The 15890-nt window shown below is 34.8% G+C and overlaps 1 protein-coding gene across 5 annotated transcripts in view; it reads right to left on the reverse strand.

Moving 5' to 3' along the window:
* Positions 1-381: 381 nt before the first annotated feature.
* Positions 382-15890, reverse strand: part of LOC6039653 (myosin-IIIb) — a 191676-nt gene continuing 176167 nt past the window's right edge. For 3 of the 5 annotated variants that reach the window (XM_038250748.1, XM_038250747.1, XM_038250750.1), the window contains 3 exons: positions 14903-14995; positions 13545-13829; positions 382-1896 (listed from right to left, as the gene is read on the reverse strand). In XM_038250748.1, coding sequence (XP_038106676.1) covers positions 741-1896; positions 13545-13829; positions 14903-14995 — 1534 coding nt within the window. In that variant the 3' untranslated portion in view covers positions 382-740. Of the gene's footprint in view, positions 1897-7344; positions 7495-13544; positions 13830-14902; positions 14996-15890 lie in introns of all 5 variants that reach the window. The other 2 variants (XM_038250752.1, XM_038250751.1) reach the window with 2 other exon arrangements.

Here is a 15890-nt window from a genome sequence, read left to right on the forward strand (position 1 = left end):
GAGAAACCGGGACCGACGTTTTACTTCACCATCCGATAGAAGCTCAGTGGATAAGGCGGGAATCGAACCCGCGTCTCATAGCATCATCGGGATCGGCAGCCGAAGCCGCTACCCCTGCGCCACGAGACCCACACATATAAAAAATCCGTATTGTTTAAAAAACTAAATATTGAAGTTTGAAGTGAAGAATTTTTGATTTTGTCGTTTGATCATTCCTCGTCCTTTGAAGAAAGCCTTCAAAAATCATAAATATTCAAAATTGATATACAAAAATGGAACCCATTTTTTTTAAAATGAAATAGCACAATGAGTTTTTTTTGGTTTAGTCCAAAAGGGTGACAAAAAAGCTGAAAATTCAAGTTTTTAGCAACAATTTAACAAAAAATAAAAGAACATATCAAAATATTATGGATAAAATTAAATTTATCCCAAAAAGGAATACTTTTATATATTTTTTCAAATCCACAAAAGAACTTTAAAAAAATTCCTCGATTCAATTTTCCTCACGGAATTGCTCACCTCCTCCACAGAAAAGTAGCAGACAGCAGATTCGATAAACTGTGCACCTACAAACTACGAGATCAAATGTGCTTCTAGTAGAGAACTTCCAGAGAAATATCTCCAGAAAGAAGATTAATTACCTCATCCCTCACGTCGCTCAAAACCCCCGGTTGAACGCAAAACGAGTAGGTCTATCCGAACAATTTTGACCAAATTCACAAATTCAAACTCCTCCCCGCTCAACTCTTCCCCCGCTGCAGCGGCGGCGGCGACGGCGGATTAATGCCCTTCCGCTTCCGCAACGACTCCGTCGGCCCCTGCGTCGGCCTCAACAGCTGCCGGAAGTTGAACGGCCCCAGGTACGAGTCCGGATTCTTGTTCTTCTGAAAGATGATCGCCTGCTCAACCGAGTCAAACGAGTTCAGCGAGTTGCTTCCGCTACTCCCCGAACTCAAACTGCTCGCGTTCGAGCTGATGTGGTGGTGACCATGGTGATGCCCGTGAACGTGGTTCTTGCGCAGATTCGGCGTCTTGACGTCAATGTTGAGATACTTGGACACGTTAAAGTTCTGGTACTCTTTCGGGTCGAGCGTTGAGGGGTGCGAGTGGTTCGTGGAGGTCGCCGCCGAGGATCCCTTTGCGCCAACGATCAACGTGGGCGTGCTGACGTTGCTCTTGTTGGACTCGAGCTCCGCGAAGGAGGTCACGTGCGGGGAAAAGCGATAGACACCATTCAATAGCTCGCAAACACCCTGGCCACAGCTGAGGCCACTCTCCTTCTGCTGCTGTTGAGTCTGACTCTGCTGACCGGAGGCCTTCCTCCTGTGATTCAGCAAAAAGTTTGTGTCCCCGAACATCCGCATCACCGGACTCTTGCTATCAATCTTCGTCTCCTCCGAAATGTTCTGGTACTCGTGGTGTTCAATCAACCGCTTCTGTGGAACCTGCTGCGGCGGCGGAATCGGCGCCGGTGCCCTGCTTCCCTTCTTGGACTCCTTCCGCACCTTTTCCCCGCTGCTCACCGCCGTCGAGTTGCTCGAACTCGCCGACCGTTCCTTCTCCTTCTTGGCCGCCTTCTTCTCCTTCTTCTTGCGCTCCTTGTTCTCCTTCTCCTTTGCCTTGTTCTCACTCTTGGAGCTCTTCTTGCTCTTTCCAGCCGGAAGTGGTGGCGTTTGCTGCTGTTGCTGTTCCTGCAGCAAATGGTGCGAAGGCATGTCGTGGTAACGGTGGCCGCTGCCGTCGCTACTGCGGTACGGGGATGGAGCGCCACCGGTGGACGATGATTGGGGATCGGCCGAGTTGGGCGAGTAGCGCAGGATCTGGTGGCCGTTCGGGTTCAGGTAGCTGAACGCCGGGATGTGCCGGATGGGGGCCGGTTCGGCGTGGTTGGTGGGTCTGGAAGGAGGGATCGAGGGAGGGAGAGAAGATTAGTTTAGTTTGAAAAACACTGGATCCGACGATGTCGATGGATGCTACAAAATGAACATAATCGAATAAGGACATTCAACAAAATTTAAAATTGATGTAAAACTATAGCAATGATGACCAGCGAATTATATAGCATAAACCTGTAAAGAAACATAGACATACTTTGGGGACCATTCATAAACCACGTGGACACTTTTTGAAATCTCACAAGGCTCTATTCTAAATTTGAGCTCAGACCTCAGGAACCCCTCCCGTGACGCCCTAAAAGTTTTACTAAAAAATTGGCGACATTTATGGAGAAACTTTAACTGTTTCTGTTTTTGGCCTTTATAAGGCTCAACAGTCGTCCTGTCCTTACCTTTCTCGGATGTAGCAGCTTCATTAAATTTGGAAAAACTTTTTCAAAGATACCATGCTGATTAAACCCATTACACTAAAAAGATAAAATTTTAACTGAGAATGCTTTTGGAATCGGTCATTTTAAATTACCTTCTAACTCTTATATTAAACAAAACAAATAAATAAATAATACATTTTCATTCCACATCACTGTAAAATTTTAAAATATAAACTTATCTTTAGTCTTACAGTCGATAGCTTGAGTTTAATAACAGATAATATATATTTCTCGAAAAAATACTCAAAACTATTGTTATTGAAATATGGGTATCAAATGATGGGAATTTTTTCATACATTTCGAATATATAATTATTTTTTTGAAGCAAAAAAAAAAATAAAAAAAAGAAAATTTCAGTTTTTACAATATGGGTATCAACTGATCGGGATTTTTCCATACATTTCGAATGTAATAAGGACATATTTTGAAAACACTCAAAATTTTCACAAAACTACGTATTTTCGAAAAAAAACTCAAAATTTCAATTTTTACAATAAAGGTATCACACGATCAGGATTTTTTTTATACATTTCGAATGTAATAACATTTTTTGGAAATACTCAAAATTTTCACAAAACTACGTATTTTCGAAAAAAAATGCTCAATATTTCCGTTTTTACGATGTAGGTATCAAACGATCGGGTTTTTTCATGCATTTGGAATTTATTAACAAAATTTTTCGAAAATACTAAAAATTTTCACAAAACTATTTACAAATGTGTGAAAAAATCCCAATCGATTGATACCCATATTGTAAAAACGGAAATTTTGAGTATTTTTTCGGAAATACGTGTTTGTGATAGCTGACAGAGCACTCCAATCGTCTTCACCACGCCAACCTGATATTTACATTCTGCTTTCGTTCGTTTCACACACAAAAGAATGAGTGCTACGCAAAGTCACTCACACAATCATTGACTTCCCTCCAGGAGAAAAATCGCCTAGAGAGTGGTCGTTTGACATTCTACCGAGATTCCGAAAGAAAGAGAAAGAGCACGTTGTCTCGTTCGGGCGACTGCTTGAGTGGTGCTCATTTTTCGTTCGTTTCGTCTTCGTGTTTACGTTCACTGACCGTCGCCAAGCAATGACGATCATGATAGGCGTTGTGTGTCAGCGATCAAATATCGTTTTGGGCAATGATCGCTGACAGAAAGTTCTATCGAATATCGAGCAGTCCCGTTCAGTGATAGATCCCTTTTCAAGCATTGATCTATACATTTTTTATATTTTTTTTTGTGAATGTTTGAGTTTTCCTGATGACTGAAATATTTCTTCAATAAATATTTCGGTTACCCTTAAAAGTTACAAAAAAAAAACAGTTTAATTTGTTGTTTTGAGTCGCTGTTATCATATTGCTGAATTCCCGATACTGGGAAATGAAATATAGGCTGTATAAGCTGTTTTAGTTATTTTTTAACAAAAATCTAATAACAAGTTTGTGCAAATTTTGAAAAATCATTAGTGCGAATTAAGATTTGTAAATATTTTAAACTACAATTTCGAGCCCTAAAATGCTCAAGAAACGATTTTTTATTTGATTTTCAGAAAAAAAAATCAAAAGGTTTTATAAAGTTCCTTAAAATAATGATGCTACTTTAATTAACGTTTTATAGAATTAGTATGAACTAATTGTAATTGAATTCATTGAAAACAAACAAATTTATTACTTTTCATTTTGAATTTTTGGCACTATTCTGCCGTTCTACGCATAATTGTCCCATGTCAGTTTTTGACGATTTTGACTTTTTGCCATTTTTAAGTTTAGTCTGATGTGTACTTTAAGAAAAACACATAAAATCTGGTACTTTGTTCGGAAACTCATCAAAAACAACACCAAGTCTGTTTGTCCCATCGTTGAACTTCTACGCATAATTGTCCCATCAAGTATTTTCTTACACGGAATCATTAGTTTTACTTAGCATTAAGCCTTGTTTACCTGTTGTATAGCAAGAGGATCACAAATAAGGGTGATAAACTGCTAACTGGGGCGATTAGGGACACATAGGGCGAATAGGAACCCACGGGACAATTATGCGTAGAAACACAGAAATCGGTCGAAAAATTTCAATCGCGTTTTTCTCAGTTGCACTTTTTTGAACATGGGACAATTATGCGTAGAACGGCAGTATTGGCATAGTAAAAAAAACTCCCGGGTCCCGGGAATTCCCGGGAAATGTCCAAACTCTACTCTCGATTCCCGGGAAATTGAAAATCTCGAGAATCGTCACCCTCTAGTTACAATCATCGGCAAAATGTAGGATAAGATTTTTCAGAAAGAAATTAAATCATAGAATTTTCCGATTTTTTGTTTCACTTTTAATACAAAAAAACTCGGATTTGACAAACTTGACAGACGTTTTTATTTCGGCCATGTTGCGATTTTTTGATAAAAAAAAGTGATGTTTGAAGCAACAACATTTTGTGTACATAAAATTTAATTTAATTAAAATAATCATAGTAAAATTTTGATAAGCTGCACTGTTTCCTAGTTACAGCCAATTTTAGGTCAAATTTTAAGAAAAAAAAAATCAATATTTAAAATAAGTGTAGATTTTCGTTAATCTCTAATTTAAATAATTTTTAATAAATAAGAAAATTATCTCAATTCCAAATCATTTTGCATAACAGTCATCTATTTTCTTGTAAATAAAATTGATTGAATTAATATGGACCATTTAAAAACAAAGTGTTTTTTTGAAAAATAATCAAAAACGGAAACAAATGCGTCGGTGCCAGAAAAGAACGGGTGGTCAAATTATGTTGAAATTATGATTTTAGGATTTTTAAGATAAACAACTAAAACATATTTTTGATTTTTTTCTCCAGTGTTTTCACAATACAGCCCAAACTCGACTATCCAAAACCTCGATTATCCGAAGTTTCGATTATCCAAAGGTTTGTATGAGACTTCAAATAATCGAATCACAAAACAAAAAAAAGTTTTTTCGTATTTTTATTTTCTTACTTTTAACTTCAAATTCGAGTTTTCTGACCCAATTTTAGTCAAATTTGAATTGTTGAATGCCTATAAAATAAGAAAATGTATTTTTTTAAATATTTCATCACCGTTAAATCGCCGCCATCCTGAATTTAAAAATTTTAAATCACTTCAGAGTAGTTTAGAGGTCATACTTAAGCTCAACAATCAAAAATAACAACAAATAAAAACGTTTTTCCTTGAATCAATTATCCGAAGAGAATTTTTTCCAAGGCCTTCGGATAATCGAGTCTGGACTGTACTTAAATAAATCAATCAATAAATCAATTTGGCCGAAATACCAACGCACGTTCTGAAAAATTTCATGGTACTTCTATATGGACAGCTCCCAAGTTTGTATGGAGACTTGTATCGAAAAACCAATGCAAAATGGCTTAGTTGCGAAAACGTACAGAATTGGTCTCATAAAATTACATGAATTCAAAATCAAGACAATTTCTGTTAAAAACAATGATTAAAATAGCTATTTATGAGGAGGAAATGTTTGAACCATTCGTTGTAACATATCGTTGATTTCAAATTATGAAGTTTTGGTTCAAATTCAGTGCGATTCATTTGAATTAGTTTTAAAACAAGAAAAAAAAACGATTTAATATCACCAGAGGTGAAATAGAGCCTTTCTTACAAAATGATGAAACTCCGACAAATATATTGGTGCAATTAATTTTTCAGAAACAAATTGATACCACCCAGTGAGAATTTGGCCTAATGCTTCGAATACCTTTTTTTTAATTTCAGAGCTACATTATGGGTAGCAAGGTATTAAAATTTAATTAAGAAATACATATTGGATTGACATTATTAGAAAAATATAAATGGTACTCAGTCTTTAATGTTCGTCTATGATTAACTTAAAAAAATATGTATCGCCATTGCACTTTGTCGATCTATCATGAAAAGCCAAAAAGAACACTTTCACGCGCAGCGTAAATGTGCTGACGTAAAATAATTAAGACAAAAAACACTAATAAATATCTCTGGAAATACATTTTGGAAAAGCTTCAAATTTTGGGCCGAAGCAGTTAATGGCGCATGTTTTCGAATGGCTTTTTGTTCGAAACTGGATGCTTGTAATTTGATAGTGTTATCTGTAAAATAGTCCAAAAAATACCTCTAAAAATGGCTTTGACCACATTTATTGGTCGAAAATTGTGAATCGAAAAATAAAATGTTTGTCTCCGACCCCATGGCTACAAATCTGAAACATAAAAATTGTGGGTTTTACGAGCGGTTTTCCAATGATGGAAGACACAAATTTTTCAGAGCGGATACAGACATCGCACAAGTATTTCAGAAAAAGAGCTCTCAAAAATCAGGCTTTGAGTTCCGGGTTTCGGGCCAAAATTAAATTGAAAGAGCGCATCAAAACCTTCAAATTAGTAATAGGATTTTTTTTCTGGGACGATTCCCCGCCGTGCACGATTTTTTGAAGATTTTTTGAATAGTCCTCATCAATATCTACAACTTTGCCGAGGACACCAAATCAATCAATAAATTCCTTGACAAGTTACAGATTTTCGAATATTTACGTGTAATTTTTGTATGAACTGCTTCCAAATTGTATGAGGATTTGACTGGGTGAACAAATGACACAATGGCTTCTTTGGTGATAGTAAAAACCCCCAAAATGATTGAACCAAATCAAAAAATATAAGTGAAATCTATTTCCGGGTTTGGTAGACAATATTTTAATTCCGCTGCAGTTTCTGTAAACTTTTATCAACTCATTGTCATCAGGCAAATTTATCTCTATGCTCCTAAATTACTGCATTTTACTGCATATCACCCCTCACAAAAGGCCTAGCCTACCGTCGTAAACTTAACGATCAAATTTCCACCCGGACATCCTCCCGTTTAAAGCGACAACACCCATAAATTACTCTTAAATGGCTCTAATCCACACACACAAAATACACAAAACTACTATCTACTAGGAACTTGGACATGGACGAAAACGGACAGAGACAAAACCACAAAAAAGGAATTGAGGACAACGACTGGACATCCAGTTTTCCTTACCACTTTCCCTTAGAGAAGAGAAAAGACGCATTTTTCCGTATCATTGGCCATTGCTCTTCGGGATGGTAATGGTGTTGCTGGTACTGCTGGTTCTGGTGCTTTTGATAGTGGTCCAAATTTTGCACCGCCCTAGGATTGTTAAGGTGAGGCCTGCTCTCACACATACAAGCACACAGTTAGAGAGGATTAAGATTAGTAAGGTGAGGATTAGTGTGGGGAAAAGGGTGCGGGTTCGGAACAGACTGCAGTGTCAAGTGCCTTTAATAGTTGTTATTATTGCTGTTACTCAGATTGTTAAATCGATTGATCCGGAACGCCATTTCGGCACTGTCATCCGAGCAGTTTATTTGTTCAAACAATAGAAATCAAAGAAAAGAATAATAAAGAGAGAAAAAATCCAATCAAACCAGAGTTAGTCAGCCAGCAAGAGTCCCAAAATGCAGCGTGGAAAAATAAAGAGAGTGGAAAATAAAGCAGAAATAGTTAAGCCAAACCTCGAAGAGAGTGCCGTCCTACTCCTCCTCGATGATAAATCACGAAATTGACTAGCTTTGGTTTTCGACCAGGGCAGAGAGTATGGCAAAGCAGATTCAATTCAATTGAATTGAATTGTTGAACTTTCTCCACCCTCACTGCTTCGCCTGCACAACTGGTCACACTTGGCTTTACTAACAATTTAGAGGAAAGTGTTTTATTTTCTCACTCCCCACGAAGGAGGTGGTGACTTCGTGATGCATTGTCGTGGTGGTGGTGGCTAGTGGGGGGTTGAAGTGCATGCCATGCATGGACTGCTCGTACGATTCGGTGATTTTTGGTGAGTTTGGACACTGAACGCATTGAACTTGGTGGAAAAATAATGATAAAATGTTTGAAAAACCACAATTGAAAAAAAACATTAGAAAGCAACTTGAGAATTAGCAAAGTTGAATGAAATTTTAAGATAAATAAATGTTTGCACGAGTTTTAAAAATGAATCTCCAAAAACCATTCAATAAAAGTCTAGTGAACTGTGACTTTTTTTTACAACTTTTTAGTTATTTGGATCAGATAACTCATAACAATAATTCAGAAACCAAACAGAACCGGCAATTCGTCAGTAAATTCAGATACAATGTAAAGACATGATAAAGCCAAATCATCCCATATTAACAAAATAATTGCAAAAATGAACCATTTAAACCAATTTGCTATGCTTCGAGGTTCTGAAAATAACACTGAGAAAATCTAATTTTTCCTGTTTTTTATCTTTGCTGGCTATACCGCAGAAATCAAAGGCCTCTTCGACAATGTTCACAAAAGCAAAATGTGGAGAATTGTCTTAACTTTTCGAGTTTTTTTCAAGCAAGCACAAAAACAAACAATATTTTTGAAATATTTAAAACTGGAAAAAGGCGCACCTCAATAAAATTAATGGTTGATAACAAATTTTATTTTACATTAAAAATGCAGACAATTCGCTTGTCAGCTTTTTTAGATTTTATTAAAATGTCTCACTAATTTTTAAAATATATTACTTAGTCAAACATTGTTTGTTCAATTTGTAATTATTGAAAAAGGACATTTTATGTCCCCTAAAACATATAATAAAAATAAAACATATAAAAAGAGTATTTGGAAATCAATTTTTAGTAACAAAAAGCAATTTAAAAAAAAGTCTAAAAATGATTTTGTATCATTTTTTTAGGGGTTGTCCTCATCCATCCTACAACTTCACCGAAGACACAATATCGATTTAAAAACTTCTATAAAAGAAACACATTTTAAAATTATCCCATACCATATTCGTATGGACATCTGCCAAATATGTGAGTAAAGTAATATAGACATAATGATGATTATTTTTATTTAATTCAAATGGGCGTAATATTGAATGCCTTTCCCTTCTGAAATGCTAGTCATGAATCCAAAATTTTTATAATATTATAATTACAATTTTACAAAAAATCATATTTTTTCAACAACATTGGCCCATTAGTTGCGAATATTTTGAAATTCGAAAATTTGAGAATTTTGAATGTGTCTTTAATACCTAATTTTATCTATTATTCGCCATATTTCAGCAACCCAGAGGTCCGATCTTCATTGTTCTTCAGGCAATATTATTGAAAATTTTCTGAACTTTAAAAAAAATATTTTCAGAAATCATGAATACAATGTAAAAACGTTACTTAATCCACCCTTAGGTGGTTGGCGCCTTCCTCACATTTAAAGGGTGCTGTCCAAAATGCAAAAAGTGCGTAAATAACACTTAAGTGCTTATAACTTTTGATAGGGTTGTCAGATCTTCAATGTTTTGGACGCGTTAGAAAGGTCTTTTGAATACCCATCCTACGATAGGTCGCATGAGAGATCCGGACAACGTTTTCATCAACATATCTGAGATCCGGCCTCCAAAAAGCGTATAAATAACACTTAAGTGCTTATAACTTTTGATAGATTTGTCAGATCTTCAATGTCTTGGACGCGTTGGAAAGGTCTTTTAATACCTTTCTGAAAATGTATCTTACAAAAACCACCCTTTTTACAATCTTCCGAACTTTTGTTAAAATCTTTTTTTAGCATAACTGTTGAAGCACTTAAATAAATTGCATAATTTTTAATAGCGACTTATGGGACCCGAAGCCGGATAGAATGACGCCAAAACGGACAAAATCGGTTCAGCTAATGTCGAGATAATCGAGTGACAAATTTTTGATCAACATCCCACCACACACACAGACATTTGCTCAGAATTTGATTCTGAGTCGATAGGTATACATGAAGGTGGGTCTAGGAGGTCTAATTAAGAAGTTCATTTTTCGAGTGATTTTATAGCCTTTCCTCAGTAACGTGAGGAAGGCAAAAAGGAAAATGGGAATTTTTGAGTTAAATTTAACTTCAATCGGCTATATCTGGAAAAAAGTGCACTTTATCGAAAAATCTGTAAGTTACTGCTCGATTGCAAATTTAATTTTACATTTCAAACTCTTTGACTAAAATTTCGATTTTTTCTTAAATCTTTTTTAAAAAAATATATAACTTGGCCGCAAAAAAATTTTCTGTGCTTCTCTATGGCTAAAAAATTGCGGTTTTTGCTCCTCTGCAAAATCGGTCTTTTTTCTTCAACTTTAATTTTTGTATTTTTTAATCCGCCTGTAACTTTTTTGGTGCCTTCGGTATGCCCAAAAAAGCTATTCTGCATCATTAGTTTGTCCATATAATTTTCAGTACAAATTTGGCAGCTGTCCATACAAAAATGATATATGATGATTCAAAAATCTGTATCTTTTGAAGGAATTTTTTGATCGATTTGATGTCTTTGGTAAAATTGTACGTATGGATGTGGACTACGCTGAAAAAAATGATACACGGTAAAAAAAATTGGTGATTTTTAATTTCAGTTTTTGTCACAAAAACTTGATTTGAAAAATAAAACTTATTTTAATTTTTGTCATTTTCTGATATGTGTCAATGCCAACTTTTCAGAAATTTCCAGAATGGGCAAAAAATCTTTTACCAGGTTATGAATTTTTGAATCAATACCGATTTAAAAAAAAAATCGAAATACTGGTCGCAAAAATTTATCAACTTCATTTTTCGATGTAAAATTGAATTTGCAATCAAAAAGTACTTCAGTGAAATTTTGATAAAGTGCACCGTTTTCAAGTATAACCATTTTTGGGTAATTTTTTGAAAATAGTCGCAGTTTTTCATTTTTTAAAAATAGTTGAAATTAATTGAAAAAAATATTTTTGAAAAGCTGAGAAAATTCTCTATATTTTGCTTTTTCGGACATTGTTGATACGACCCTTAGTTGCAGAGATATTGCTATGCAAAGGTTGAAAAACAAGAAAATTGATGTTTTTTAAGCCTCACCCAAACAATCCACCATTTTCTAATGTCGATATCTCAGCATCTCATGGTCCAATTTTCAATGTCAAAATATGAAATATTCGTGAAATCTTCTGATCTTTTCGAATAAAATATTTTCAAAAATTTGGCAATATTTCTGCAACTTAGGGACGTATCAACAAAGTCCGAAAAAGCAAAATATAGAGAATTTTCTCAGCTTTTAAAAATATTTTTTTCAAAAGTGGACAAACATGGGCACTATTTAAAAAGAATGAATAACTGCGACTATTTTGAAAAAAGTTACATAAAAATGGCTATAACTTGAAAACGGTGCACTTTATCAAAATTTCACTTAAGTACTTTTTAATTGCATATTCAATTTTACATCGAAAAATGAAATTGACAAATTTTCGCGACCAATATTTCGATTTCTTTTTTTAAATTGTTTTAATTCAAAAAATCATAACTCGGTCATCTTGGAAATTTCTGAAAAGTTGGCATTTGATGTCCTCTAAAACAATAAAAAAAAAATAAAAAAAGTTTTTTTTTTGCAAATCAAGATTAAGTGACAAAAAGTAAAATTGAAAATCACCAAAAAAATTTACCGTGTATCATTTTTTTTCAGTGTAGTCCATATCCATACCTACAACTTTGCCAAAGACACCAAATTGATCAAAAAACTCCTTCAAAAGATACATATTTTTGTAATTTCACATATCATTTTTGTATGGACAGCTGCCAAGTTTGCATGGAAAATTATATGAACAAACTAATTATGCAAAATGGCTTCTTTGGGCATACCGAAGGCACCAAAAAAGTTTCAGCCGAATTAAAAAATACAAAAATTAAAATTAAAGAAAAAAGACCGATTCCGTAGAGAACTGCTCTCATGTCAAATGCGAAGCCATAGAAGATTTATTTTTAACTTTTAACAACAGATTTGAGCTTTTTAATCATATTAAAGCATAATTCAGTTACAATATTGTTGAAATTTTAAAATCAAATCTTTAAACAAAAATCTATACATACAGATTTTTGTGATTTTTATCATCGACAAATCTGTATAATACAGATTTATTTGTATATCTGGCACAGGGATGCCACATGTTTTTTTAAAATGTCTGTGAAAAAGTCTGTGTATGTCTGTGCAATTGTCTAAAATTCAAATATATCAATTTAAAGTCATGGAAATCCATAAAAAAATGTGTTTTTAAGCATTTGAAGACTAACTAAATAAGTTTCGATTTATATTTTTACAAAATATTAATTTAATGAAGTTTTTAAAAAGTCTGTGCACCTCAAAAAATGTCTGACACAAGTTCAAATGTTTGTGAAACACAGACAAATCTGTGTATCTGGCATCCCTGATCTGGCATGGCTGATCCAAGGTATTATATTTTATCAAAGAAATTTTTTTGGAGAAATGTTGAACCTAAAATTTATTGAAACATCTTTCGATGTTTTTTATCGGCTCCAATTGAAAGAGTTACTTTTTGGACCCCATTTTTTTGCATATAATAATTCTGGAGTTTTTTTTTTTTTTTGGAAAGGTCCAATAAACCAAATTTCCAGTTTTTGCTTTTGGGTATTTTTGGAACCGCCTTGAGCCAGGGTTATTAAAAAAACACCCAAAAAGCAAAAACTGAAAATCTGGTTTAGTGTACCTTTTCAAAAAAAACTCCAGAATTGCCAAATGATGAAAACGATAGTATGGAAAATCAAATACACTCAACCCTCGGTAGTTGATCACTTTTACGTTTGACAATTTTTTATGTTTTGTACCCCGTTGGTTGGTCAAAGTAAAACTAAAAATTGACGAACTGTCACTTTTACACGGTGCTCACGTACACTACCAAAACAAACTTTTGATAGCGTCTGTGAACTCCGTGTAAAAGGGGTGTCAAACTAAAAAGTGACCACGTTCGTTTGACAACAGTTGGTGTCAAACCATCGGGGTGCGAGTGTAACCAAAACAATAATAATGGATTATTTTTGACGTAAGGTCAAATGGTTGATAAGCTCAATACTGCTATCGTTGCGAATACATTATTTATTTTGTCTTTTTGAATGTTTCAAAACAATAAAACAAACAACTTTTTCTTAGAAAAATAATGAAATGACAGAAATTTTAAAAATTTCAGCAAGATTTGTTTTGTTAAAAACTTGGTAATATGTTTTTTTTTTTTCAAATTTCAAATGTTTGCCATTTTTTAATCATAAAAAAGGAAAAGTTATTTAATATCAAAATTGGAGTTTAAAAATTTCAAGTTTCAATGCTTTCAGTGTTCACACACTCACCATATCATCTTCAATTTCACCTGCTTCCTTAAAAAAGTACCCTCCCCAAAAAACCCATCACCCCATCTCACCTGACCATCCCCTTGAATTTATTGTCCTGCTGGTTCTGGTACTGATGCTGCTGCTGCTGCTGCTGCTGGAGATGCTGCTGATGGTCGGCCGCACCCCGCTGGGCCACCTCGCTCGCCTGGAACGCCTGGTGCCAGTTGTGGGACAGTTGCTGTTTGCGTTCGCTCAGTTCCACCTTGCGTTCGCCGAGGATCTCGTTACGATTAATGTCCACCATCCTTGGCTGCTGGTGCTGGTGGTTCTGGTATTGATGCGGATGCTGCTGCTGCTGCTGCTGATTCTGTTGTCTGGAGGGGCGAGTCAAGCACACGAGTCAAATTGAGTTATTGAAAATGAATCATAATTCTAGGGGTCACTTGGGGAGGGGGTGGAGAACGGGGAAAGCAATCTAGCAAATAAGTTTTCCTTTTCCGTGTTCCCTTGAAAATAGCTCTGGGAAAGTGGACAACTGGCAGCTGCTGGCTGGCTGGCAATAGAAAGGGGTTTGTGTGGACGGACATTCAAGCGATAAAGCAGGTTGGTTCGGGTAGGTCATGGTCGTTTAAGAGAAGAGACTAGAATATTGCAAAGTATGCATAATTGGTTCGGGTCAACACATTGCGAGCTGCAGCTATTAATTTACGAATGAGGCACATGTGCTGGATATGGCGAAAATAGAATGAATTATTTAGTGATGATTTGATGATTGGAGCGAAGAATTTATTTCAAACATAAGTGAATCAGTTCAAATTATTTAACAGAATCGAACTTTTTACATTTTGACAGCTTTGAAAATTTAATAACAATATGTTAATAATACGCTGTTAGCTCTTTTAGGCTATCCTACCTTGCTAAAAGCAAGTTAACAAATTTAAAATTGACAACTTCTAGCAAAATTTCAAAGTGTATCGTTTACCCGGACATCCAGGCATTGAGCCACTTCCGGGAAGAACTTTCCAAAATGCTAAAGCTTATGCAAAAAAAAATCGCACATAAATCTTCCCCTCGTTACAGATCGCCTCGTCGCCTCGACTACCGGCAACAAAGTACCGTCGCCAAAGGTCACTGCCAACTACCCGAAAAGAAATCAAAAGTTCACGTTTTTTGTTCATCCTCCTATTCCGAGTTCTCAAGCGTTCGAAATAAATCTTCCGAGTCCTCTAACGAGCAACACTACGGAGAACTAAAAGCCCGAAACTTCTGGCCGACCACAGAAAACTGAACGCGCAAGAAAAAAAAAAACAAAACAAAACCAACAACATAAAAATGGATCGCACACACACACAACCACGCCGGGGCTCAGCCCCAGCTATAAATCCACAGGAAAAACCAGGCAAACAGCATGGACGCTAGCAGCAGAACCAGAAGTAGATGTAAGAACCTTTGCGAGCGCAGATTCCGTTCCAGCTCGTAGAAGGGCATGTCCCACGGGGAGATCTCGTCGAACTCCGAGCACGACTGGGCCGTGGTTGGACTTTTGGCGAAATGGGTTTGTGATTAAAATTTTGTAATTGGTGTGTTAAACTGTTACAGGGTGGCTCAATAGGATTTTTTTTTTTGTAAAAATTAATACATTTTTTCTTGATAAATAAAAAATTCCTTCAAAATAATGAAATCATATCTATTAAAATGTTTTAGAGATTTTCCACATTCTGTCAAACATTAGCCATTTTCCATGAGGTTTTATGACAAAAGACGTTTTTTTTCAAATTAATTGCTTCTTGTTTTTGTACTATTTCTGTGTCTAGCAGTATTATCAATTTGTAAAATAGTTGATCCATGTTTTAGCAATACTTTTGCTGTTTTTTTTTATTTTTTCAAACATAAACATTATTTAATGAAAAGTAGACAATTGCACGCACGGAAAAAAATAAAAAAGGTTGAATGTTAAAAATTGAATTAAAAAAAATCACAAATCCTTTAACTCAAAAAATCCATAAAATCCAAAATTCTCAAATTTCTGATTTTAAAATCCTAAAATTTATAAAATCTTATTTCTTAATTATTATTTTTTGAAATCCTTAATTATTAAATACTTAAATACTCAAACACTTAAATACGGAAATACTTAAAGACATAAATGCTTAAATGCTAAAATACTTTAAAAAATTAGTACTTAAATACATAATTACTTAAGTACTTAAATACACAATACTTCAGTACTTAAATACTTAAATACATAAGTCTTAAAAAACAAAAGTTCATTAATGCTATCATTTTTGCCGACATCTCCAAATACAAGAAACAGACATTTTTGGAGTAGGTTAAAATCTTATTCTTTTTTATTGTTTTAAACTGATTGGAACAGTTGTGGATTTTAAAAGTTTTCATTTAACATTTTTAAAAATCTTACTTCCTTGAAAAACTAT

The sequence above is a fragment of the Culex quinquefasciatus genome, chromosome 2 (genome assembly GCF_015732765.1).
Source record: "Culex quinquefasciatus strain JHB chromosome 2, VPISU_Cqui_1.0_pri_paternal, whole genome shotgun sequence".
NCBI lineage: Eukaryota > Metazoa > Arthropoda > Insecta > Diptera > Culicidae > Culex > Culex quinquefasciatus.